At 39.4% G+C, this 25,754-nt stretch overlaps 2 protein-coding genes across 3 annotated transcripts; one reads left to right on the top strand and one right to left on the bottom strand.

The window, feature by feature from the left end:
* Positions 1-14,386: 14,386 nt before the first annotated feature.
* Positions 14,387-22,486, bottom strand: stk16 (serine/threonine kinase 16). The gene is made up of 8 exons (XM_026164592.1): positions 21,743-22,486; positions 21,247-21,372; positions 20,050-20,269; positions 19,833-19,966; positions 18,513-18,600; positions 17,812-17,940; positions 17,572-17,693; positions 14,387-16,166 (listed from the first exon to the last, which is right to left on the bottom strand). Exons 2-8 carry the CDS (start codon positions 21,330-21,332, stop codon positions 16,028-16,030), a joined length of 918 nt encoding a protein of 305 aa, XP_026020377.1. The 5' UTR covers positions 21,333-21,372; positions 21,743-22,486; the 3' UTR covers positions 14,387-16,027.
* On the top strand, positions 21,861-24,720 carry pcnp (PEST proteolytic signal containing nuclear protein). Of its 2 annotated transcripts, none has more exons than XM_026164611.1 (5): positions 21,861-21,923; positions 22,510-22,736; positions 23,448-23,522; positions 23,617-23,672; positions 23,759-24,720. In XM_026164611.1, exons 1-5 carry the CDS (start codon positions 21,878-21,880, stop codon positions 23,868-23,870), a joined length of 516 nt encoding a protein of 171 aa, XP_026020396.1. In that variant the 5' UTR covers positions 21,861-21,877; the 3' UTR covers positions 23,871-24,720. The 2 variants fall into 2 exon arrangements, with proteins under 2 accessions (XP_026020396.1, XP_026020388.1); XM_026164603.1 differs by having other exon boundaries at positions 22,507-22,736.
* The last annotated feature ends 1,034 nt before the right edge of the window (positions 24,721-25,754 follow it).

The raw sequence follows: 25,754 nt of genomic DNA, 5'->3' as shown, positions 1-25,754 counted from the left end.
GTTTTCCGCCTCTACAGATCAATTCAGTTTCAACTATGTTATAAATTTTTGTGTCTTTACCACCACTGTAAGCAATTCTCTGTTGTCGAAAGTGACATATAAATCTACATCTAATTGCACTTTTAGAGATGCAGCTCATTGCTCCTGATAGCAATTCTTCTGCCATTCTTTCCGCTGTGAGGAAGCCGCCTGCTGCCATTAACAATCAGGTAATAGCTTCTTATTGCCCAATTTGCATGTTAACTGTAACCAAAGGTTATTGAAGGCGAACCGCAGAAGAGCAGCGGGAGATATGAGAGCAACATACCGGATACTGAAGGTTTTTTCATTTGCAGAAAATGTATTTGAAATATGCTAAAAATATTAAGTTGACTCTTTTTTTTTTCCATCATGCTCTTTTTTTCGGTTTAGATATTATGAATATTAAGCAGTAATTCTGCTGTTCCCCTCTCAGCTGTTAAACCATTTGTAAATGCCAGCGTCCCATAAACCACCAACAGCCATAAGCGACCCTACACCATGTTTGACAGAGGAGGTGCTATTTTCTCAGTCAGTTGGCCATAGGATTGGAAATCCCCAATTCAGACTCTTTACATTCGAATTCCACACTGACATTAAAAGCACTTTGGAAAGAGGTTGTATGTGTGAGAAGTCTGTTTCAAAAGAAACTTCACAAGACCCAAACCGATTTTTTTCTGGTTTGCATATAGAAGAACAGAATTCAAATGAAAATGAACAAACATAAATTACTGTCACCTTTTAAGTGCCATAAAGATAAAGTCAACCCTCTTTTTAGATCAATTTATGAGCTTGAATAATCAACTTTGACATTTTTTTTTTCCTTTAAAAGGATGTGGCCTGCAGGCAGCACGATGGTGTGATGGCTCGCAGTGTTGCCTCACAGCACAAAACTCCAGAGATAGACTCCACCGTCATGCCTTTCTCTGTGGAGTTTACATGTTCTGCCTGTGTATATGTGAGTTCTTTCCAGGTACCTTCCTCCCACGGTCCAAGGACATGTAATTAGTGGGGTTAGGTTAATTGGTGATTTTTAAATTGTCTGTGGGTGAGAGTGTGAATGGTTGTTTGTCATTATGTGTTATTGTCAGATTTGTGACCTGTGCAGGGTGTACCTGCATCTCGCAGGGAAAGGCTCCAGTGCCCCTGTGACCCTGATAAGGACAAGAAAAAGAGAATGGATGAAAGGATACAGGCTGCCTTTTGTCAAACAAATAGACTGTCCATCCATCCTCTACTCCCATTCAGGGTTACAGGAGGGCTGGAGGTTATCTCAACAGTCATAGTATAAAAGACAAAGTACATCCTGGAAAGATCACCAGTCTGTTGCAGGGCCAACTCACAGAGACACACATTTGCATTCACAGTCAGTTTAGAATCACCTAACCACATGCAGCCTGGGAGGAAGTTGGAGTAAACCCCACAGATATGGAGAGAAAATGCTCCACACAGAAAAACTAAAGGCAGGGCCCAAGACTAGATTTGAACCCAGGACCTTCTTGCTGTTGTTGAGGCCACACCACCCTCCTCCTTGTTGTTGTTGTTGTTTGTTTTGCACCACATTTGACACGATACAGACCTCAGGGCTTTGGCTATGGACGACGAACTCTTCCAGTTTTGAGAGGTGGGTCATGCCAGATTCAGGCCATTACTAATAATGATGCTCAACATGAAGACCTATGTTAAAATCCCATATGCAACTGGCAGAATGGCATGCCCCACAGAGTGATCTAAATTAAGCATTGTGGTGCAGAGGTCCACATGGAGACGGCCTTAAAGGAAATAGAGGCCAGGTGTAAGTTTTGCTATTTCATAAGCATGCATACTAAGTTTTTGAATACTCTGTGTAACCCGGACAACAAATTAGACCCTGCATGAGGGTAAAGTTTTAAGTAAATGCGTTTCTGTTGACTAATACTAGGAGAGTCACCTCCCAACACATGATTTCTGTGAGGACAAAGTTAATATTTCAAAAAGTGAAATGAATTGATCGGTCACTTTTGACTGTTCAATAGACCTGTTTAGTCTATTGACGTTGTCAATTGGCTAACAGGTCACTATCAAGATTGACCAATCTTTGAAATTGGAGTAGAGGTAAATCACAGCAGCAAGGTATATTTTAACGGCTCTGAATTGATCAAAATGTTATCAGAGGTGTGACAAAGAATGGTCAATAGCACAGGCCTGATGAATTGGCAGTCAAAATACTCCCATAAATTCCCACTTGACAGATCTCTATAAATTCAGCTGGAAATACAAGATTAGATAAAAAATTGAAATCAGAAATATCTACCTTAGCTTTGGCCCTTTTTGACTTTAAGTAAATTTTCATTCAAACCAAACACTCTCCTGGTTAATCTCAAGTTTTATTCTTGACAAACACAATACCCGTTTTGAGGGAGCAAGTAAAGTGGTTTAAATACAAACATCTGTGTGTGTGTGTGTGTGTGTGCGTGTGTGTGTGTGTGTGTGTGTGTGTGCGCACCTCATTGACTCATCTCGCCTTCACTCTTTGTACTTCAAATTTGTTGTATTTACTGCCCAAAGGTTAGAGAGGTGAATAGGTGGCCCGTCCTCTCAGTAAATTACACATGCTCAATATTTAAGGTGGGCTAAATCACTTTTACACAGCCTGTCACAAATAACTGGAGACTCTGTGCTTTTGAGTCAATGTGTAGGATAGTTAGAATTTAGCATGACATTTTTCCACTGCCATGGCAAGGTCAACATACTATAGAGGCCAAATTTTAGGAAAGTTTGTGGAGAGGCCCGAAGAACAACCAGACTAGACTCCAGGGTGCGTCTGGATTAGCTTTGTTAAGACACGGCATTGCCAGAAGATGCACCTGATTTTCATCTATAATTTTGGAGGATTTTACAGATACATACTAGCAGCTATCAGAACTAAACCCAGTAATGACATGATAAATTGCTTGTGAGTGAACTGTCCATTTACTTTTGAGCCTCAGAAAAAGGAGACCTGCACCAAAATTGCTGTAACTCCTAAACAGTTAATGAACTTTTCATAATCCCCCTGAATTAAAGCTGAAAGTCTGCACTTCAATCACATCTTGATTGTTTGACTGAAAAAACTTCACTGTGGTTGTTTGGAGGCAAAATTCCAACATTTACTTTTTTCCCAACAAATGATTGATCTAACTGTCCCACTGGTTGCTGGTTAAATTTTAGAACAGATTATATGGTTAACTTACTTGTATACTTTCATATTGTATCCTGTGTTTCACTCTTTATGATTCTATCTCATGTAAGTTGTATTTTAGTGACGTGTGGTGTAAATTTTAAATCCAGCTGTTTGTGTGCTGATCTGTTTATATTCTAAAAATGATTCTGGGAAATGAAAATGTACCATATTTACATTTCAATATCTCATGTTTGTTGGCATTTGGTTTTGTACAAATAGTCTTATGAGATTAGTGCCGTTTGTTATATTCTGTTTGCTCTTGGTGTACTGACGTGTTGCGACTCGGGAAATGTGCCATGGTGGGACTCGCTCAGTGTGTGAACTAACCGAAATAGTAACTGCCCGGTCTGTTAGAGGTTCTGACCTGATGAGAGAATGAAATTTGTCTTCTGCTTCGTCTCACACTGTGTCTCGAAGCAAAGGTTAGTCTACAATTAAAGGATTTGTTGTGTCTCACTCTGAGGCTCACACCACACTCTACACATACCTTTAAAGTGTCATTAAAGCTTTGCTGGGTCATTGCGGCAGTGGGCTGCAATGCACACAACAGCAACTTGACAGTGACAACTAAATAAAGTTCTAACATCATTAATTTATTTATTTAGGTGTATATTATTAGCCTTTATGGCAAGCTTTATGCTAAGCTATGGTAGCCCTGCTTTCATATTAGCACTTGCAGAGCACCGACATGAACATGATATACCTGTATTCTAATTTATTTTTAAATCACTATACAAATTGCAATATTTATTGAATTATGACTTAGTAAAGATGTTCGAGCACATCAATAAAATTCTTCATTTGGGAGGTTTTGGTCAGTTGTGTATGTCAAAGATTTTGAGAGAACCAGGCTAACTTTTACATGACTTCATATTTCATGCTGAACTAGGCTAAATGGCTTCTGGGGAAAGCCAATGAAGGGTTTATCTCCTTAACCCCTAGTGTATCATATTTATATGATATACATACAGTTTTTGAGACTCCTACATCATCAGCCTGATTTTTTTCTCTCTGAAAAACCTAAATAAATTGCACAATATGTGTTTGGGAATAAATTGCTGGCTAAAAAAATGCCAGATGTAGCAAATATGATAAATTAAACTTCATATATGCATATTTAAGATTTAATTTAATTTTCTTTTGTTTTAATTTTTCAGAATTTGTCATATGGCTCCCCTTTCACTATTTCAGGTTTCAGGTTTTAAAGATTAATGACATGATAATTTCATTAATCTTCTTCCAACTAAATGCTCGTATCATTTTTATTTTTTATTTTTTTGTTCCTTCTGACATACAAAAGCATTTCCACTTTGAAATAGAAACAGTCTTGTGGCCAAACATTCAACTTTTGCATTGACTTAAGACTGAGTAGAAATATGAATCCATTGTATAAACGTACGGATACACTTACTAATCTTTTCAGAACTGTTTTTAATGTCCTTCACTATCTTCCTATATTCTTGCAATAACTCCCTTTCCTGCACTAACCCCTATCTCCTCTGCCTCCCACAGGCTTGACCCTACAACACAGCTGTATTGAAATAAATTCTTCCATTAGGTACTTTGTGTTCTGCTATCAGGGGAACCACGCTAAGCTATTATTGGACACAATATTTGCTTTGAATAAAAAAAAACAAAAACACAATGCAGCCTTTCACACTATCCTATTTATTCACTGAGGTGTGTTGAGTTTAAGAATGTCACCAAACCTTTGACAGGTAGTGTCAAGGACACTTTTCAAATTGATGTTTTTTACTCAGTGAAACACCTGATGAAATCTCAATGATGGCCAGAAGTCTCAAGTTCAATTATTTCAATTCAATTTCAGTTTAGTTTTAATTATGCAGCACCAAATCACAACAATATGCTTTATAGTGTAAAGTAAAGATCCTACAATAACACAGAGAAGACCCTGGAGGAGAAGATGCAAACATCTTAGAGCCACATGAAACGGTTAAGAGACAAAGACCTAGAGGTAGAAACTTGCCTCTGACCTTTTGGGTATTACCAGCCAGATTTAGCCTAAACTGGGTTCTGACGTTGTAAGACGAGGGATCTTGCGACTGACCCTGTTGCATATGTGTTTTTGGGAAATCCTTTCTCAAAGTGCAAAATATAGAGAAGAGAATTTTTAAATCATGTGTGCAAACTAATTTCCTAACATTTGTGACACACAACTTAGTGCTAACTGCACAGACATTTAGGGAGGAATTTTTTTTTTAGTGCTCGATATTGAAATGAACAGGTTTGGGGATTGACAAAAGGAAAACATAGGATAGGATCCCCATAAAACGGTCCAAGCCTATGAGCATTTGGGAATTGTACGCGCGCGCTGTTTTGCCCCGCTCAGGAAGTCTGGACCTTAATTCTTAATTCTTCAAGATAATGTTGAAATTTGTCATCATTGACCTATCCACGCTTAGGTTATGGGCAAATTTTTTTGTGAAGTTGTTAACAAGATTAGAATTAGGTTTCGAGTCTGAGTCCAAATAACTCATTAGATAAACAGAAGGAAGCCATCCCCGATCCGGAGGGTTCGAGGGCACTCTAAAGGTTCTGGAAATCCATCAGAAGAACATTAAGTAGCTTTAAAGAGCATCCAGGCTTGTAAAAAATTTGCTGGCTGATTAACATTTAGTAAATCCACTTAAGTGTCTTCAAATCCAGCAGGCATACAAACTGGGATTACCACTGACCAAGCCTTCAGTAATGCACTAAGATAAAAGGCTTAACGTATTAACCTTAAGCATAAAGATAGATTGAAATTTAAAATCTGGTTTCAATAGGATCCAAACACAAAACAGGTCATTGCTTAGGTGAACGCAGTGTTTGAACTACATGCTATTTCAATATTTGTATCATCACTCATTCTGTTTGTATCATACAGGCCTTAGTCCTCTCCTCTCCACAGCACAGGTGTTTGTATTTGTATGTGTGTGTACAAGTGTGACTGATCCCATTTATCAGGCCAGTTAACCCTTGGCAGCAAATAGTAATTCGGAGGAGGACACCAGAGGGGGATGCAGGCACTTGCTCTAATTAAATTCCCCCTTTCTTACCCACTCGAACCTATGCTGACTGCTTCCCTTCCGCCGGCAGCGGAGACACTGACCTTCCAACCCTGCCTTCCCTTCCCTCCTACCTCAGCGCTGAAAACTGCAAAGTGACACAAAAATGGTTTTATGTTCTAAAGAAGTGTTTGTATCTCTAACTTCATGTCTCTTACTCTTGCAAAAAACAAAAAAAGGAAAAAAAAACCCATTATAAACAACTAATCTGAATGAAACAAATGAAAAAAGAACCACTTTTAGCAAGAACAAACCCGGTGGTCGAACCAGGGTCACGGAGGACAACCATTTGCCTCGAGTGGTTGAAGTGATTAGGGGAAGGAGAGAAAAAAGCAAACCTCTGAAATACAAAAGACAACAAACACTGAGCAGGTTGGTCAGGCCACTACCTGCAGCTCATAAACATGAAACTCCCATCCACAGACATCTGCAGAAACGTGCAGTGACAGAGAGGACAAAAGCATTGTTGATGACATGCAGTTGTGTCTTATAAAGGCATGTGGAGTGTAAGGCAGATGGATGAGCTGGCAACTCTTAGAATAAAAGGATATTATTATCCTTATTATGATCTGTAAGCAAGGGAGTTTTTTTGTTGATGTAATAAACATACTTTCCCAGGTGTGTTTGGCTAATCAACATATGATGATGATGGTTTTCTCCTTTCAGCTATGGATACTTTCACTGAACTGTTGACCTTTTCTAATTCAGCCTGCTTTCAGTGTGAGTGACATATTATCTAAATAATGACTCAGAACAAATGTGTCCTTCCTCCACTTGTGAAGTAACGACAGCGAATAAAATGGCATTAATGTGAATAAGTGTTTGCACTGGCATGATGGTGTACTGCAGGCTTTTGTGTGGCATGCTTAGTTCAAAAGATGGTTAAAAGCAGGGTAATCTGTCTGGCTGACAGCATCAAAGAGGCTGGGATCACTAACAGTGACAGTCCCGGGCTGAGGCGTAGCCGCAACGGCTCCACTCGACTGTTTGTGAAGGCTGAACCTGCGTGTTCGCATGTAGGCACAGGTACTGGTATTTGAATATGCACAGAAATAAGCACAGGTTAGCAGAACAACTGCAGCCTCAGCTGTTTTAACTACACATTGGAAGACTGATGGAGATGACCCTTATTAAATTACTTATCCATGTTACTGTAAATTATTGCAAAAGCTGCTTTCAAACGGATGTGCACCGTTTGATCAGCTTGTGCCCGTGTACGAGCTAACTAGTAACTAGCTTTTGTGTCTGTACACAACCACAGTGCATTTTTAAATCAAACATTCCAGCTGTGTTTGAAGTCCCAAGAGATGTTGATGAAAGTGAGGGAGCCCATTATTAACCTTAAAAAACAAAAAACAAAAAAACAACAAAAAAAAGAAACCTAATACAGCTAAGACTATAAAAAACAAACAAACAAAAACCTAAGGGGTGGCCAAATGAACGACCTGGTATATTGTAAAAAGGAGGAATGCACGGGTCACCTCTGCCACAAAGACCTGGAAGATATTTCAAGTTGCTGATTGTAAAAATCTTTCTTTGTTTAAGAAAAACCAAATCAAAGAAAGCTCTAGAGGAGGCAACGTGTAAACTTCTGGTTACCCTCAACAACGGTATGTCGATATTAGACTTTCCATCAAAACAGACTGATGAAACCAAGATCAACTTGGACCAGATGATGGGATGTGAAAAAAGAAAGCATGGAGAAGGAGAGAAACTGCTCATGATTGTCTAAAAACTGGATTTATAAGACCTTTCTTCACTGCACTTGTTGGATACTGAATGTTGGGGAACTTTGTGACTTTGATGCTGTTTGTATGCAACACAGAGATTTTAGGTCTGACCAACGGTCTCAGTCGCAGGCAAAAGATGACAGTCAAAATTCTAAGAGATCATTTATTAATACAATGACTCAAAAATGAAGGATAAAACAGTCCAGTGTCCCACTTGAGTACAGAATAAAACACACAGTTCAAGGCCAGAGCAAGCTATGTCACAAGCCAGTTGCACTTCACATGTTGACTGCTTTAACAGGGATCAGCAATTGTCTTCCAAGACCCACCACCCTGTAAGAAGAATGCCAGTAATCACTGTGCCTCAGCAACTCAACTCTGCCTTTAGGCTGTGGCATGTAGTAGGTCCTGGCCTGCACAGAGAGACAATATCACCCAGTTTCATCATACAAGTTACAGAGTAACAAGCTATCCATCATAAACACATCAGGTCATATCACATACCTGCACAGAGAGACAATATCACAGCAGTGTCTGCAGTGTGGGCTATAAGTAGACTAGAGTATCAGTGCAATCAAATACACCTGCCTTCAATTAGTCCAACCCATCACAGCCATAGGGAAACAGCAAATGTGACACACAAAACCACTCCCACTTCACACAATAAACATGGAGATTAATTGATACAGGCAACATTGGCAACATTAGTCCACCACCATGTTACAAATACCTCCTCTTTCAATGTGCATCCCCTGTGGTGCTCGAGGGTGTAACTCCCACACAGTTATGCAAACGTTTTGCAAAACCCCTTTAAATGAAAGCTAAAAGTCTGCACATCTTGATTGGTTGATTTAAAATGCAATGATGTAGTGATGGACAGAAGTATAAGAAAAAGTGCCATTGCCTAAAAACTTTTGGTCCTAACTCTAAATATATTTGCTGCTTGTAAACCTCTAACTTTTGTATTAGTATACATTCTTTTGTATTATAAGCTTTTCTCTGAAAATACTTTACAAATAGCCAAAAACTACACAAGACGATAATCTCGGCCACTAACCCAATTTTGGTTTAGGACTTACACTTAAAACAAACAAACAAAGCAAAACAACTTTTATAACAAAAGAGATGTTTTTTTTTTCTATTCTAGGCTCGTTTACTATTGACATAAAACTAAAGCGACACGGGTGAGTGTATCTGCATGCATGCATAGAAAGGGTCACGCCAACATCTCATTTATGTAATGGCTCCACATTTATCGCCGCTGACATGACTGACGGGTGGAAATGACATCACTAACATTTAAATTGTTGTCCTTCTCTCTGCAAAGTAATACACGCTAAGTGATGCATATTCCACCAACAAGCTATTTTCTACTCTCATTCCCTATGTCTTTACTCCATGTTTCATACACACACGCACACACACACTCTCTGCGTTTCATTTGGCTGTCCCCACAACCTCTCTGTGTCTCTGTGATATCCAATTGGCATAATTGAGCCAGGTCAGATGATAAAGGGACCCATAACAATCTATGCAAGTAAAATAAAAAGCAGCTCCCACTTATTACTTTTGTACTCTTCCTGTGCCAATCACCAATCAGCCTTCCCTTGCACAACAGCAGATTTAACAGACTGACATGTCTGCATTCATTAGAAGAAAAAAAGTGTGACATCCCAGAAGAAGTAAAGCGAAACGAGGAGAGGTGAAGGCAGCAAAAGTTCAGCAGAGTGTGAGCTGAGATAGATGAGATGTGACAGGCTGCCACTCTTCTCAGCACCTTCTCATCAGCATGACACAGCTGTCACAGCCCTATTTCAGGAAAATTAAACGGCCTTACGGTAAACTGGCCTGCCTTGGGAGGAGGGGCTGGAGGAGCAAGGAGAGTATGTGTGTGTGCGAGAGAGAAAATGAATAAGCTTATAGTATGCAGATGGGCTTTCAGTGTCTCTCCTCCCCCAATCTGTTCCCCTCCAGCAAGTGCCACCCTCTCCTTTTGACATGATAATGGCTCCAAATTGATGAAGACACTTCACTCACTCGATGACAACTCTACCAGCAAGCGACATGAACGCCTCCTCCACGCCCCCTCGTCCATCACTGTGAAGGCCTTCCTTTCTGCTTGCATGACACAGGCTGGGTGGGAAGTTGTTTAATCAGCTAATTTGCTCTCCTCTGGCCACCTTTAATGACCATGCCACCTCTGGATTATCTTGTCATCCTATCCTCTTAATTCTCGCTGATGAACTGCTCATCAAACTGTTAGCCTCTTTGTACCTTTGCCACACTTAGCAAAGGTTATAGGCCTGCAATTAAAACTAATATGTCAGAGCACATTCTTCTCTTTAATTGACAGAAAAGGAAGCATTTCTACAACAGCCAAGACATCCCCCAGTTTGGAGAACATAGTTGTGAAGATGATGTCATTGTGTGTCTGAGGTTGTGTATGTCTGCCTAAAAACTGAGCAAACACAGCTCCTCATAAACAAATTTCCCACGTGTGGGACTAATAAAGGTTATCTTATCTTATCTTATTTAAAGACATCAGAAACTAAATTTAAGCCCTTTATCTGTGTGGCCTTTGCATGTTGAGGTGGGAACATGCTTAATTTTGATGGAAATGCAAACTGTACAATGCATGTAAATCAAATAATATGGCTTTAGCAGTGATTCTAGATGTCATCCCTTTAGATTGGAACCACGTTGTGAGGGCTAAAACTAAAAGTTCCTACATTTAGGGTCCGCTAAGCTACAGTGAGTTTGCTTGAAAAAAAGAGGAAGAAAAAGTAGCATGCGCACTTGTAAGGGGTATCTCTCCAGCACTTTAAAAAGAGTCAACCTAGCTCTGTGTCCTGGTTTGCTTGACTCGGGTAGCCTAACCTGCCCCACATGTCTCTGTTATGAGCTGAAGATCAGTCCTATAGCTGCCCATTTAAGCCACTCTCTTGCAGATTCAGCACAACCACAACAAGGTGGCCACGCTGCCGGTGAAGGAGTTGTGATGCCTTTAAAATAATTCATAACATCCGACCTGTGTTGACCTTATACAGCAAATAAAAACTATCGATCCACCTCCCCCAACTCCCACTTTAAAAGACTTATTGTGGAGCTCCATTTCATCTAATCACTTGGCAAAAGAGTCCAGTGTCTAGATAAAAAAAGAATAAATAAAAAAGTCCCCGGGCCAACGTGTTGCTCTCACCTTTGCAGATGAAATTACCCGAAAAGCTGTTACAAATCAATATAATCAATGCAATCAGCTAACTGACACAGGCAATCTCCTGCCAGTAAGTAAAATACCCCCGGCGGAGATCTTTCAATCTCTGGTGCCATAATTGCCCCCAAGGGCGACGTTAGGGTGTACCGTTTTGTACACTTAATTAAATTAGTGAGCTCTGTGGACAGGGTGGGTTGCCGGTCTCAGGGAGAAGGGATAGGTCTGGCTCTGTGCCAGTAATTAAGCCAATACCTTTCTTGATTACGCCAATCCCCCTTAATGAACTCATTATGCATTTTAACCCAAACACTCCCATGAATTAATGAGCGCACAGAAAGCTCCTTCTTCAAAAGGACGCCCCGATCACAAGCCCGGGCTGTAACTCATCCACTCTACGAGGGAGACGTAATGTCCATATTTCTCCCTCTTTCAGCCGCAGCCAAGACTAATCTGGACTTGAGTGACAGCAAAAGTTTTCAGTCTGTACACATAAAGCTTTAAAGAAACACGGGCCCTCATCTGGCAAGTGGCAACAGGAACTTACTGGGCGACTTTACAAGGTCTCCCCGGGATCGTGTCTGAATTCAAGGTCCAAAACAAAGACCACGTGACTTCTGTGTGGTCATTTTTGCAGAGATATGATGACGTGCACATACGCACACGGGTCCCAAACATATGTGCAAAATGATTTAAAGAGACCCAGGAGCACTGCGGGGTGGGAGCAGCCCTGCACTGACCCATAATGTTTTGCTAATTAAATAATTCACTAATTGATTCATCGCCAAATCAATAAAGCCTGCAGATGGTTTATGGTGTGAGAGCTAAAGTGTGCTTGTGATTCAAGTCTTGGAAGGAGGAATGCAGATCACTCAGGCACACACAGCATCCGAACCAGCGGTGTGGGTCCACTTAATGAGTGATAACCAAAAGCATGTGAAACTGTGCTAAAACGCAGGCGGCCGCTCTGTTGACCTTGCACTTGTGTTGTATGACATCATTCAGCCCCTCACATGGACATGATCGTGAATATAAAAGGTAGGCCCAGAGTGTGTCTGTATCCCTGTTGAACCCATAAAAACAGCTCTGTCCTGAACCCAGCACCCCCACTCAGGGGAGGCTGGGATTTGTAGGTGGGCCTGAGGAAAAAATTAGATGGAATATTATTAATTCAAGTGTAATGATTCCTTAGGGTGTTTGTGTATAAGAGGGCATACGCACTGTAAATATGCGAGGCGGGTGAACTTTACGGCTGGTCATATTTGTGTGTTTGCGCCCGCGGAGGTAGACATTACCTCTGAAAGTAATTGGGGCAGCCGTGAAGTGTGACACCTCAGTGATCTGAGTGGGTGTTAAGGCTGTAAATTCAGCTACATGTGCGATTGGATATTTGTTTGCGAACATAAGCGCAGGAGGAAAGATGCAGAGAACGGCCACCAGCGCTCGGTGCCATCAAATGAAGGCTGTGATTGTCAGCCACTGGATACAATTTAACGGAGACTGAGACAGCTTGATTGAAATATAGAATTCTTTTAATTTAAAAGTGTGCGCAAAAAAACAAAAACGTATTTGAAAACCACATAACACCGCAGATTAATCTTTTAAAGGCCGGGTTTTGGAGCCAGGCAGCAGGCATTTCCTTCTGTTCAGCCACTACTTAATTTATACTTCTGCAGTGAATATGATGCTTACGGGAGATTTATGCTTCTGCATTAAATCTACATATAGGTATATAGTAACCACGACTACACCACCATCAAAAACACTGGTATAAATACTTGGTAGTGCCGTTGGCCACTTTAATCATTGATGCATTGTAGTCACTACATGGATTCACCACAGAAGTATGCTGGCCAGATCCCCCAGAAAACTAAATGTGAGGTAGACAAATGTGTTCCTGTGGGACAAATGGGACACAATGTTGTAGTCTAAATATTTTGATTATATTTTGGTGTTATCTCAGCTGCTCTTCTGTCCCGTAACAAATTTTGCCCTTCAGTTTAGGTGTGTCCAAAGATTGTTACCCTTACCCTTTTTTTAAAGCTATATCTGACAATTTTAGCGATTTTCATAACCCGGATATTCTGTGCTACGCCACATACACAGTTAATTTGGGCACTGTCATGTGATACCTCAGTGATTTCTGTAGCTTGATAACCAATATAGGTAAGATGTAACCTCAAATGTAGAAATTAGGTTTTATTCGTCATTAGCTCATTTGGCTAAAACACTGATGGGCTCATGGTAAGGCATCTGTCCAACTGCCCACAGTTCACAAGACCCCTACAGTACTGGACACAATGACACCTAATGCATCATTACCAAAATTGTGCTCAAGGTCCTATTTGTTGTTTTTTGGGCACTTTTCCATTTCATAGCATAACATCCCTTCCTACTACAAGCTCATCAGATTCTCACTCCTGATGTATCAAAATGAGATTCAAACCATTTAGCAAAGACGTTAACATACTGCTGATAAAATTACGCATGCAAAAATGATAAAGGAAGAACTTAAAATATTGCTTTGCCACACAGTGCATACCACTGGTGTCGTGTTAGGTGGTGATGATCATGGAGGGAGTGGTTGACTCTCACATTAATTAGGCAGGGTTGGGGCTTTCATCAGTAATATGTAATCAATGCTATGACATGCTGATACATTCACGTATTTTCATGCTTTTTGTGTCCATGGTTACTACTGACCACATGATCACATAACACTCCTAAACTCACACACACTTTAATTTGGTGGTGAACGAGATTAACCTTTTACTGGAGGAGACTGTTTGTAAGCAAACTAATTTTAATTCTCATTAATTTGTAGAGCCAACTAATGACACGGAAATTGATAACTTGCTTTCTGTACATCATAAATTACTATTATCTGCGAATTGTGATTGATCATCCACCATAATATCACATTTACAAATAAAATTTTATAGGCTGCAAATTGATGCTGCATCACAAAACATCAGGTTATCAAAACAATTGAAATGCAAATATCTGATGATCCCCTAGGTTGAATTTATGAAGTTTAACCAACTAATTAATGCTTTCAGAATGCTTTATTTGTTTGTTTTTTTTTTTAAATTGGGCGATGTGTCGTAGCGGTAACTATACTTAAACACAGATTCACATAATTTATTTGACAGACTACTTTTAAAATGCCACGATGCCATTTTATTTCACAAGTATATTAAAAACTGTGTACATAGTGCTACAGTACATATTTACCACATTTATCCTTTTACTTGACAGTGAATAAACACAACTTCAAAAGGATTTTACAAAATCAAATAACACACTCATCTGTGATCTTCACCACTGTGTCTGTAATACAGGAGAGATTTCTTACTGCAGGCATCAAGCCAGTTTGTGCGCCATTAACAGCCACACAGAAGTTCATAGTCAGTTTACATAGACAGGCTTAGTAGGAGGTGGTGATACAGTTAAATGCTGTGTTAATTACTGTTCCAGTACATACCAACAATTAACTGGACTTCTTAGTTTTATTATAATGTACTTCATCACTGCAGGACAGCCAAAAATGAAATTTAAAACGCCTAAAAATTTACTGTGTCTAGTAACCATTTAAAAAGTATCATTAGGGTCTAATGAGAAACACCATCAGACCCTTTGGGATGTTTGCGTACCCTGAGAAAACAAAAGTGTCAAACTAATCACTCATGAGTGAAAACGCAGGATTCAACACAAACATAGCTGGAATGGAAAATATTTAACTGTTAAAACACAATACAGTGAAAAGTGAAGTTTAATAAAAACAAAACAAAAACCAACCCTATAAGGTCACATAAAATTGCAATTTTGATGACAAGCATGCCATGAAGTGATTCCTCAGTGTCATTAAAATTTGAATTTACCGTTGTAACATTAGAACCTGACATCTCCAATCATTCTCTTTTCTTTTTTGTGTGTGCAAGTAATTGAATATGTGGAGAAATGCAGACGAGGAGACTCCTGCCTCTTTTCTCCATCTCTGCTAAAACGAGAAAGCTGACGATTACGGTACACACGTGTAACTAAGTGTTACACATAATAAGGAATAATAAGGAATTAAAGGGGGAAAAAGAAAGAAAGAAAGTGGAACATATTCCTTCTTGCTAGGGAATGTCATCTGGGGCAGCTTTCACTCACAGGAAATTTTGGCAAAGCTTTTATGTTTATCTTTTATCTTTACACCATTGTCATTAAGAAAACAAAAAACAACCACACTATAACTGAGAAAACAAAAAGTTGAATATCTTAAAGTATTATTATAGAAATATGCTTATTTTGTAAGGCCACAGCCAGTAGCTAGGCAGCTTTTCTTCATAACTGAATTTTAAGTTAATGTACACCGATTTTAACCTTCATATAGAGTAATAAAGCTAGCCTGTTGCCCTCATCATAGTCCCAAACTAAAATTCCACCCTGCTAGTTCCAGCCTCAAACTGAATTGACAGAGTGGTGTCCTCTTTATTCTACTCTTGGAAGAACGTTGAGATTACAAAACAGACCCACTTCATTATCAGATGCACATAGCCTCAGCCATAATTGGCTTCTGGGTGTAATTACATGTAAGGCTTCTCTGATTCTTCAGAGCTTTAGGAGGACTATACAAATGTTTTGTGATACCCAAACTGAACTGGAACATTCAAACTAAACTCATGCCAAGCTCCCCAAGATGAGTGAAAATTGGTATATTAGAGTCAATAAATAAATCAAAGAATTTTAACCTGGAACTAAGATGTTCCTTTCAAAGGTCTACATGACCACACATTTGGTTCACTGTGCAGGATCAGACCATGTTGGTTTGGGTGTTTGGGCTGCGACTCTGCAGGTCCTGTACTTGATCAAGAACCCAGTTGATGTTCGGTCTCTCCTGAGGATTTGACACCATTATGGAGCTCAGCAGCATCTGCAGACCCTCTGAGTATCTGGGTACAAGACAAATACCAACTTTAGGTTTGATACAGTGCTGTCAAAGGTCTTGAGTTACCCCCTCGCTTCTTTAGATTTTGGTTCCAAGGAGTCAGAATTTCTTGTAAGCTTTTTTCACTCATTTTCAGTCCAGTCCTTGTACCGAGCATTTTCAGAGGAATCTTTTTTGTTTGTTAAGCAACTTCACACTGACATATGAATGATTCAAGCAGAAAAAGGCACCTAACTCAAAGGATGAACTAGTGTCTATAGATGACAGACAACTCGGCACAGAACCCATTCTAAATGGTTATTTTAGGCACTTTGTTAAGAGCAGCATGTCACAACTTTAGTTCAAACTTCAAAAAAGAAAAAAAAAAGTGTTCACTGAAGCCTAATCAGAAACGGTCTTTGGGGAAGGATGGCTGTCAAGAAGCCATTGTTAAAGAAGGGAATAAACATGGAGAAAATGTTCAGGGTGACCAAATTACACAAGAACTGGACTGAAAATCAGTAGGAACAGGTCTTATTGGGTGATTAATCCAGATTTGATAACTGTGGTTCAAATCTTAGTCAGTGTGTTTGGAGAAGTACAGGTGAGAGGTACAATAGAGTGTCCACACCAATCTATGACGCATGGTGGAGGCTCTATCATGATTCGGGGCTGCATTTCAACCAGTGGTGTTGGAGAACAACATTTGTGAAATTATCAACACAGAAAAGTGAGGTTAGATACACCATACAGTGCCATGAGGAAAGCATCTGGTTGGCAACTGCTTCATTTTTCAGCATGTAAATGATCCTAAAGCTCAAACTTCAACATTACTGAAAAACTATTCCTGAAGACTACTTTTAAAAAAATGACAGAAAGCTTGTCTAAGAGAGTTCAAGCTGTGTTGAAGAATAAAAGGTGGTGATACCAAATCTTGACTTTCAAACTTTTGAAAGAACTTCAAAGAACTGCAATACCTTTTCCTTCCTATGAAAATATGATGAAAGGAGGGGTAGCTTAAGACTTCTACACCGCACTGTAAAGCATGTGCGGTGTTAAGCATGCACAATTTTTATTAACAGTGAAAAGGTTTCCAGGGTGTAGCCAGGCTCACAGCCACATAGCTTTTTTTTTTAAAAATGAAAGAGAAACTAAACTTAGTTTTTTTGTACTACATTTGAGAGGTCAGTGTTGTGTTAGCTTAACTGAACAGTACCAAAGAAAATTCAAGCATACAAAAATCTTGGTAAGGTACCTATTCCTGTTACTATCGGTCCTAAAATCAGTTGCACGCCATTTGAACTGGAACATGCTTTTATTCTCCAGGGCTTCTCAATTCAAAACAACTGTTTTTTCCTACTACTCTGCAAAGCAGTAACACAAACATTTAAATAAATAGGAAACTTTCAAGCTACAGCCTGAAGACTGACCTGCAAGAGGGAGGGATGGATACTGGATTCTGGACAGCCAGAGCAACACTGTCTCCCTTCTGAAATATCAGATCGTACGGCCCTTCCAACATCATCATACAGTAAAGCACACAGCCAAGTGACTGGAACGGTGGGGACAGCAAAGCACAAGAAAGAGGTTTCATCTGTGAGTGACATTTACTGAGAACAAACATACGCAACACAGACAAGCCAAGAGGAAAAAGGTCTACACAGCTTTACCCAGATATCAGTGCGCTCATCTATAATGCAGTGGCTCTCAACATTGAAGAGTTCAGGAGCCCTGTACGAAATGGTGCACCGCTGGGCGGCCCAGTCCTGTATGGTCATGGCTTCTCTGGATCCTTTTACCTGCAATGAAGTCATTTTTATTAAATCCATTGTGGGTTAAGTAGTTTAGGGGCTCTAGCGGTAAGACGTTGGATGGATGTGTTAAAGAACCACAAAGTAGTTTCAGAGACATACAAAAAGCAAATCTAACAATAAAAGCTATGGAAATGTTAAAAGTCACATGTGACATTGCTCATTACACAGTCAATTATGTTTAAAAAGAAAAAAAAAGAAAATCTAGAAAGAAAACAGCTGTGTCCTGAGAAACTAAAGACAAAACCCAGACATTTAGCTGTATAACCTAAATATGAGCTTCACTACTCTGCCATCTAGTGGTGGAGCTCAGCAACATTTAAATTCAATAAAATTGAATTGAATTCAATTAAATAAAAGCCTGAAAATTACTTTTCAGTATAAACAAACACAAAAAAAGTAGTGAGGACGGCACTTTGTTCTTACACATTCAGAGCACAAAAATGCTGTGGTGACCAGTCTCACCTCAGGCTTCAGTTAAACTAACTAAGTCTTTTTTTCCACAAAAAAACCCATAAAGTCACAAATCTTAAAAATCCTTCTTAGACCCTGGATTTTACCTCAATCCTGGCACGGTTCATTGAGCCAAGGTCCATCAGAACTGGCCTGTCATCCTCATCAAGAAGCACATTTGTGGGCTTTATGTCTCTGTCAAATTATAGCACACAGCAGGCATTTAGATGTAGACAACTCTGTCGGGTTAAAAACAAAAAACACAAAAGCAGGTTGACTGTTGCATCAGTCACTCATGCCTGGAGGCCTGTTGCTGACCATCTGGCAACAACCAGTCACTCGGGTAAGCTGTGGGACGTTGGACAAGAAGTAAAAATGCTGTGCAGTCCCACATAAAGAGGAACATCTGGTCACTCGAGCTGAAATTGCCATTTTGATGATAACCAAACTACCTTTAGTTTGTTTTTCAAAAGAAGTACAACTATTTAGACAAATAATCTTGAGACAATGTGCTACATTTTGACTGGTTCTTCAATACATGCACTTTTCTAAAGCCTGGCTTTTAGTCAATGTGTATGAAGGGAAGTATTTTTAGCATAGTCACATTGGGTATAACATTAGTCAGGCTAAAGTTCCAAATAACCAAAAAGTAAGAAGCTTTGCAAATTTTTGTGAAAATGATAGAAACTACAACACAGAAAATGAAAAGGTAGTATATAGTGAGAAATTTGTTTTTCTAAAGTTATTTTTACATTTTGCACAAGAACAATTATTCTGTGAAGTGACATCGTCTGTGTGCATGTGCCATAACTTGTTAAAAATTACTAAAATTGTCAGATATGAGATATACAGATGCTACTGACAACTATTTAGTAAGTTGGCAAGAAAGTTTAAAAGGTTACGTTCAAATATATTGCATTTGAACACGTCCCAGCATTGTAAACGTGTCCCACTTTGACCCACACAAACACTGTGTTTGTCCCATATGTTTGTTGGAATGTGGTCAAGCTATTTGCAGCTGACCATCAATAAAGACAATATGGCAATGAGCTGCAAGACACACAACTGGTTCAACTTATTTAAGTGGTGAAATAATGTTTTTGTTTCTAAATGCATAAGTATTGTGGAGCTTTCTAAAAGATAAAAATTATGGATTTCCCCCCTTTATGGGAGTAATGAATCTGAATATGGCAAAATAATCTGGTATTTCTTTTGAAATGTGTGAAACATGATATGCATGTAGTGCACTCGCTTGTCATTTCTGCACCACCATGCACTGCTGCTGAAAAACTGCATACCCCAAGTCAAAAATAAACAGATCGGAAGTAAGATTAAAGTTTTAATCAAATAATGCATAACAGCACAATGATGTTTATTCTTTTTTTCATATAGTTTCTCATTCAACATCTCAGATGGTTAGGGATTACCTGTGTGCATAGCCTTTGTCGTGAATGGCCTTGAGTCCAGAGCAGATACCACGAAAGATTTGCAAAATTTGTTTTTCAGGCATTGAGCTCCCCTTGTCTCTCAGCTTCTCCAGAACAGACCACAGACTGCCTTTCTGTTTGCATAAGCACGCAAGCATATCAGACCAAGATCATTTCTCTCAAGATTATGCTAATGATAACTGCTGCAAAAACTTACTCTCATATATGGCAGAAGTAGCCGGGCTTCAGTCTTGCCTCCATGATCAACAAAGGAATGTGCAACCAGGCTCAAGACGTTGGGATGGTTAAACATCTGGTGCATCTCCACCTCTGTCTGAGCCTCCTGGCGACCCTCACGGTCATGACATAGGATTCTCTTCAGGGCATAGAAGTGCCCATCCTTTACCCCTTCAACCAGATCAACGAAACTGAACCCACTGAAAAGAGAAAAAGGTTTATCAATGCAAAACTGACTTAAAAGGAAAGGAACAGTGACATGCCATACATACTTGCTTTGGTTTGAACAAAGGAGGTGAAGAAAAGTGTGCATGTAGTGGGTTGGAGTTTGTTGAGACAACTATCAGGGGGATTTATGACAAAAGGATAGCAAATTAATCAAAGTTAAGGTTTGCAAGATGGTAGTGAAACCTGCTATGATGTATGGCTTGGAGCCTGTGATACTGCCCCCCCCCCAAAAAAAAACACCCACAAAAAGAAACAAAATAAAAACAAAGAGTGGGCAGAGTTGAAGATGCTAAGATTTTCACTGGGAGTGACCTGATTAGACAGGATTAGAAATAAGTAGATCAGAGGGACGGCTTTGGAAACACAGGTAGAAAACAAAGATTGTTTGGACATGCACAGAGGAGGGATAGTAGATATGTGTCAGACAGCAGGAAAAGAGGAAGGCCACAGAGAAGACTCATGGATGTAGTGAAGGAGGATATACAAAGGGTTTGTGTGACAGAGGAAGACTATGGCTAAGGTGAGACAAAGGGAGATAACCACTGTTATCCTAAAAGGGAACAGGTAAAAGAAGAAACTGGAGCCAAAAAGTTTTAATAATCAACAATGCATTAATCCATCTTTCATTGCCTTATGATTTCCCAGCATATCTGAGGTTATAAACTTGATTCGTCCCTGTTAATAAAATAAAATAACGAAGAGAGTGTATAGGATCTGTTTACAAACTAACAACCAGTGCCCATGTTCCCAGTAAGTTGAGATGCGGTCACCAAGTGCAGCTATGAGACTCATGAATGAAGGTCACAGTAATGAGCTACATCGGGATAACTCTTAGAGGATTAATTATTCATTTGTTTCTTTTTCTAATTTAGGATTTGGTGACAAATATAAAATCTTATGATATACTTCTGCGTAGTTAAAGTCATACAGTGTGAAAATGTTTTCTTACCCTTCGTCGAGCTTCTGGACAAAATAATACTTTTTGTTATCAATGGTGATGGAGGCACGGGAGCATACGCACATTGTCTGTCCCATCTTGACTGGTACATTGTCTTAGGGCAAGCTTTTAAAGGGACTGGGAATTTAAAAAACAAACAAACAACAAAAGACAGAAAGTTATCCAAGGGTGACAGAAATGCATAAAGTCTATCAATTGTGTTAACTATGTAAAATAACCGTTACTGGAAGTAATCTAAAAGATATCGGCCGTGTATATAAAACACACTGGGTCTTACAGCGCTAATGAACTGTAACATAAATGTTAGCCAACACAGCATTACATTAACACGTAGCATAGCTGAGGATAGCAAAGCTACAACAGGTAATATTTCACATTAGGGTCAACTTTTAATATTAACTCAAGTCGACCTGTAGCTTTACCTAAATACCTACAAGCTATAAATAACACGCTATGCGATTAAACTCGTTAAGTTCCTTATTCTTACCAGTTTCTGTTTACCAGGTTAGCTCGCTGTCATATTGCTACGTCCATTTTCCTCTTCTTCTATTATCAGAGTGGGAGGGTTGTACTGCTAACAGCGCCAGAAGACGACTAGCGGTGAAATTGAGTGGAGAAAAAAATGGCGGATAACGAGCGTAAAAGGAGGGGTAACACCGACGACAGAGGTGATATGTGTGCTGTTTTATAGTGTATAATATGGTTGAAAAATATAAAGTAGTCAGTGTTAGCTTGATATGCCCCCTGTTTATTAAAACTAAGAAGAGACGTTAGCAGAAGGTGTCTTAAGACAACTTCATGCTAAGTAGATAAGCTTGCTAATGACAAGTTAGCAGTTAATATTGTGTTGACGTTAACCTATTTAGGTGCGTGTCAGATGTACTATTAATTAACAGTTGATAAGCCAAAGGCATCACTCTTTACTACAGTCCACTGTTTTGTTTTTAGCTTCATAACTCGCCGGAATAGCTGGTGTGCTATTAGCTAACTAATGCTAGTTAGCGCTGGCATCTTAGCTTGGGGTTACCTGGTCTTATACATCATGTAGAGTGCTTCAAACACCAAATTCTGATAAGGTTGCGACTTACTACGCACACAGTCGTCACGTGGATTGATAAAGCACCAAATTAAATGGTAGAGTGGTACTTATGTTTCGTTGCTTCATTAATGGCTAGCCATACAGGTAAAGATGATGGATTTAATAACGCCCAGGAAACAGTTGTTCACCTTGGTGAGTTGTCTTGCCTCAAGCAGGGCCGCAGGAGGAGGGAGGCAGAGTGAAAACTAAGCCTGTCTCTTGTAGCACTGTGGGGGGAGAAGGGACCGCAGTCAAACGCACATCCCAGCATCTCACCCACGAAGATGAAGACGAGTCTTCAGCAGACCCACCAGCACCAACCAAAGTCTCCAAAATAGGCTTCAGCATGAGCAGTCAATTGGGGAAGAAAACAAACCCCATATCTATTAAACTGGGAGCACCGGTGAGTATGTGAGACTGTAGACTAACACTGTGCAACGCTGTTATTTAAAAATCTGTACCCTATTAATATAATGGGTGTTGTAACACCCATGAAATTGTTGTACACAGTCTCTGAATAGCATAAAAGTTAGAGCATGGGATTGTAAATGATCATGGCACACTGCTCAGAAAAGTCCTAAAGAGTTTTTAAAAAGTAGTAGTGAAGTTTTTAAAAGTTTTAAAAAGACATGTCATTTGAATCTGGCCACCAGTGTGAAAGGTGTTGAAAGAATAAGGAATTTACCTCATCCAAGATTTGCATGTTGCTGTGTTTATGCTTCCAAAAGACACTGTGACTGCAATCGCAATTTATTACCTTGAGTGAAGTTCTTCAAAATTGTCATTAACAGTCAATAGACCATAAGAATCAAATGACTAGTTTTGGATGATCAGCCATCACTATGACGGTTGCCTCACAAAACACATTTCATCCCTATTTTCTCCATTTTATGAATGTGTTCATATGCATGTTGGTGTTGGTAATATCCAAAATATCAGAGGTCAGTTTCACGTTGACCTTCTGTGTTGTTACATAAACTTCTTTATTCACTGCTATAATTCAGAAGCTGAAGGAAGGATTGTGATTTCTGAGCATGGAGGTGTGATGCTTGATGCTAAGTTGTGGTGTTTTATTTTGTTTTCCTAATTGTCATGTCCCCCAACCTGTTTTTAGAAGCCCAAAGAGACTGCGCCATCACTTCCTGCAAAAAAGCTGGGCCTAGCGTCTGTTTTTAACGAAGATGATGATGTAAGTGTCTGTGCATGCAGGCATGTCACGATCACAAAAAATGCTTGAACAGTAGATGTTCAGAGGCTGATATTAACTTTCTTTTGTCATGTAGAGTGAACCTGAGGAGATGCCTCCAGAAGCAAAGATGAGGATGAAGAACATTGGGAGGTACAGACTGTACTTTACAATTTTGCACTTGGCTTCTGTGGTCAGCTTTGAAATCTTTAATTTCTTTACTTCTGTCACCTTTTTAGGGAAACGCCAACATCTGCAGGACCTAATTCCTTCAACAAGGGCAAACAGGGATTTTCCGATCATCAAAAGCTTTGGGAAAGGAAGCTCAAGTCCCAAGCAGAAAACTTGTAAATAACTACAGCAAATTTTGTCACTACTAGCTAATTTTGTATAGGTTAACCATGTTAAATATCAGTGAAGGCTCAGATAATTAGTCATTAGAGTCCTAGTTTTTCCAACTTCTCTGTGGGTCTGTGATGATGAATACTTTAAGCCTGCTTTGATTGTGACTGAATTTGTTTCCACTTTGAAATACTGGTTGACCTCTGTGTAAAAGGTGTGAACTGGTGATGAAAAGAAATTCCCCAGTATGATGGCTACAATTGTATTTGCTTTTTCAGGTTAATGAAAAAAACAAAACTCTCACCTTACGCCCCACATTTTCCTTTGCTCCTCTCCAAAGCTGGTGAGCAAGTGTGCTGCTTGCTTAATTTCTGTGTAAAAATGTAAATAGGAGTGCCACAGTGTTTTATTTTTAAAATGCCACAAATCAGAGTGTGAGACCTATGCTGTCTTGAGTGTGAAGTACACTAGACATGGCATGAGTTTGTCAGTTCCAGATCCTTGGTTTTCACCGGCTGTGCCACCTCAGTGTTTATGTTATGCTTGCTTTCTTTTACCCATTCAGGCTAATTACTGTAGAAATATGTCTGATTTCATTTTTATGTCCAAAACTAATATGTCTGTAGTTGACCTCTGTGTGAAACCCAGACTGAATGCGGCATGATGTGGATACCAGGGTGCGGGTAACAGTGCTGTTGATATGTTAATCAGGCCCATTTTAAGTTGCACCTCACTGATATACATTGTGCTTTACAGTCTGGGGGAAATCCATCTTAATGAGAAATATGAACTTTGAATTTCTGTGGGTTGAGTGTTCTGTTAACGTCCCCTAATAAATTCAATCAACGTTATGCTGAAATCTGTTTCCATTAAATATTTCCTTTTTTAAAGTGTGTATTTATAAGTCAGTCTTTGTAACATGTGAAACCAGGTACATACTCACGGACACTAATAAAGTCAGTATAGGAGGTGACTATAGTATAGTAGGGCTGAGTTTCGATAATCGATTTTCCAATTAAAATCAATTTCACCTTGAATAAAGCGACATCGATTCATTTCTCACCCGATGGCACGTACACGCCGTTGGGGCTGAAAGCTGACAGCTCACAGATCCTGATGCTGCAGATTGTGTCACTCTCCATCCAAAATTGACTGAACCAGCAGCAAAAGAAGATCCAAACTATGCTTCACATTTCGCTTCACATAAACATCATTGTGAATTTCCTCTTACTTTTGCTTTTTTTGGCTTCTACCACAATAAAATCACACTTCCTACACAGCTTTCTCTCTCTGTGTTTTTCAAGAACAGTTTCTCATCTCAAATCTCTTTTTTTTCTGCATTCGTTTGCTTATTACCCACCAGTCTACTGTCGTTTACAGCGGTAGACTGGTTTAAAAAAAAAAAAAAGAGACATCCAACAAGAAAGCCTCATTTTTTTATGTTCAATACCAAAGAAATGTAAATTTTTTTAAATTATGCCAAATTGCAAAACGCTTAGCTGTGTCTCTAATAAAACCTCTAACATTGCTCTGCTTCACTTCAGCAGCATTAGGTAATGATCGTATGATTCATGTTTTTTTTTTTTTCGGTTTTTGTTCTACTGCAGAATATTTTTAAGGTTATCTGCTTTAAAGCCAGGCCAGGAAAATCTCCTTCATGTTTTTCTGTGTTTTATCCTCAGTTACTTTGACACAAAGGCATCTGCTGTGATGCTCACACCTCTGATAAAGTCTTATAGGTGTCAGTACTGACAATTGATCAGACTTATAATATTTCTGACTTAGTCAAAATTGACTGAATCGAATCGAATCGTGAGATTATGAAAAAGAATCGAATTGATTCTAGAAATAGGGGCGATACCCAGCCCTATAGTATAGGAGGTGACTCACCCT

The sequence above is a fragment of the Astatotilapia calliptera genome, chromosome 1 (assembly GCF_900246225.1).
Source record: "Astatotilapia calliptera chromosome 1, fAstCal1.2, whole genome shotgun sequence".
Classification (NCBI taxonomy): Eukaryota; Metazoa; Chordata; class Actinopteri; order Cichliformes; family Cichlidae; genus Astatotilapia; species Astatotilapia calliptera.
This window is presented reverse-complemented; position numbering and strand designations above follow the sequence as displayed.

Coding starts and splice junctions, on each gene's coding strand:
- stk16 (XM_026164592.1), bottom strand. CDS start 21,332: ATGGGACAGACAATGTGCGTATGCTCCCGTGCCTCCATCACCATTGAT. Junction 18,601..19,832: donor GACAAAGGCTATGCACACAG/GTAATCCCTAAC, acceptor ATAATTTGACAG/AGACATAAAGCCCACAAATG. Junction 17,941..18,512: donor TGAACCGTGCCAGGATTGAG/GTAAAATCCAGG, acceptor ACTTCATTGCAG/GTAAAAGGATCCAGAGAAGC.
- pcnp (XM_026164603.1), top strand. CDS start 21,878: ATGGCGGATAACGAGCGTAAAAGGAGGGGTAACACCGACGACAGAG. Junction 22,737..23,447: donor CTATTAAACTGGGAGCACCG/GTGAGTATGTGA, acceptor ACCTGTTTTTAG/AAGCCCAAAGAGACTGCGCC. Junction 23,523..23,616: donor TTTTTAACGAAGATGATGAT/GTAAGTGTCTGT, acceptor TTTGTCATGTAG/AGTGAACCTGAGGAGATGCC.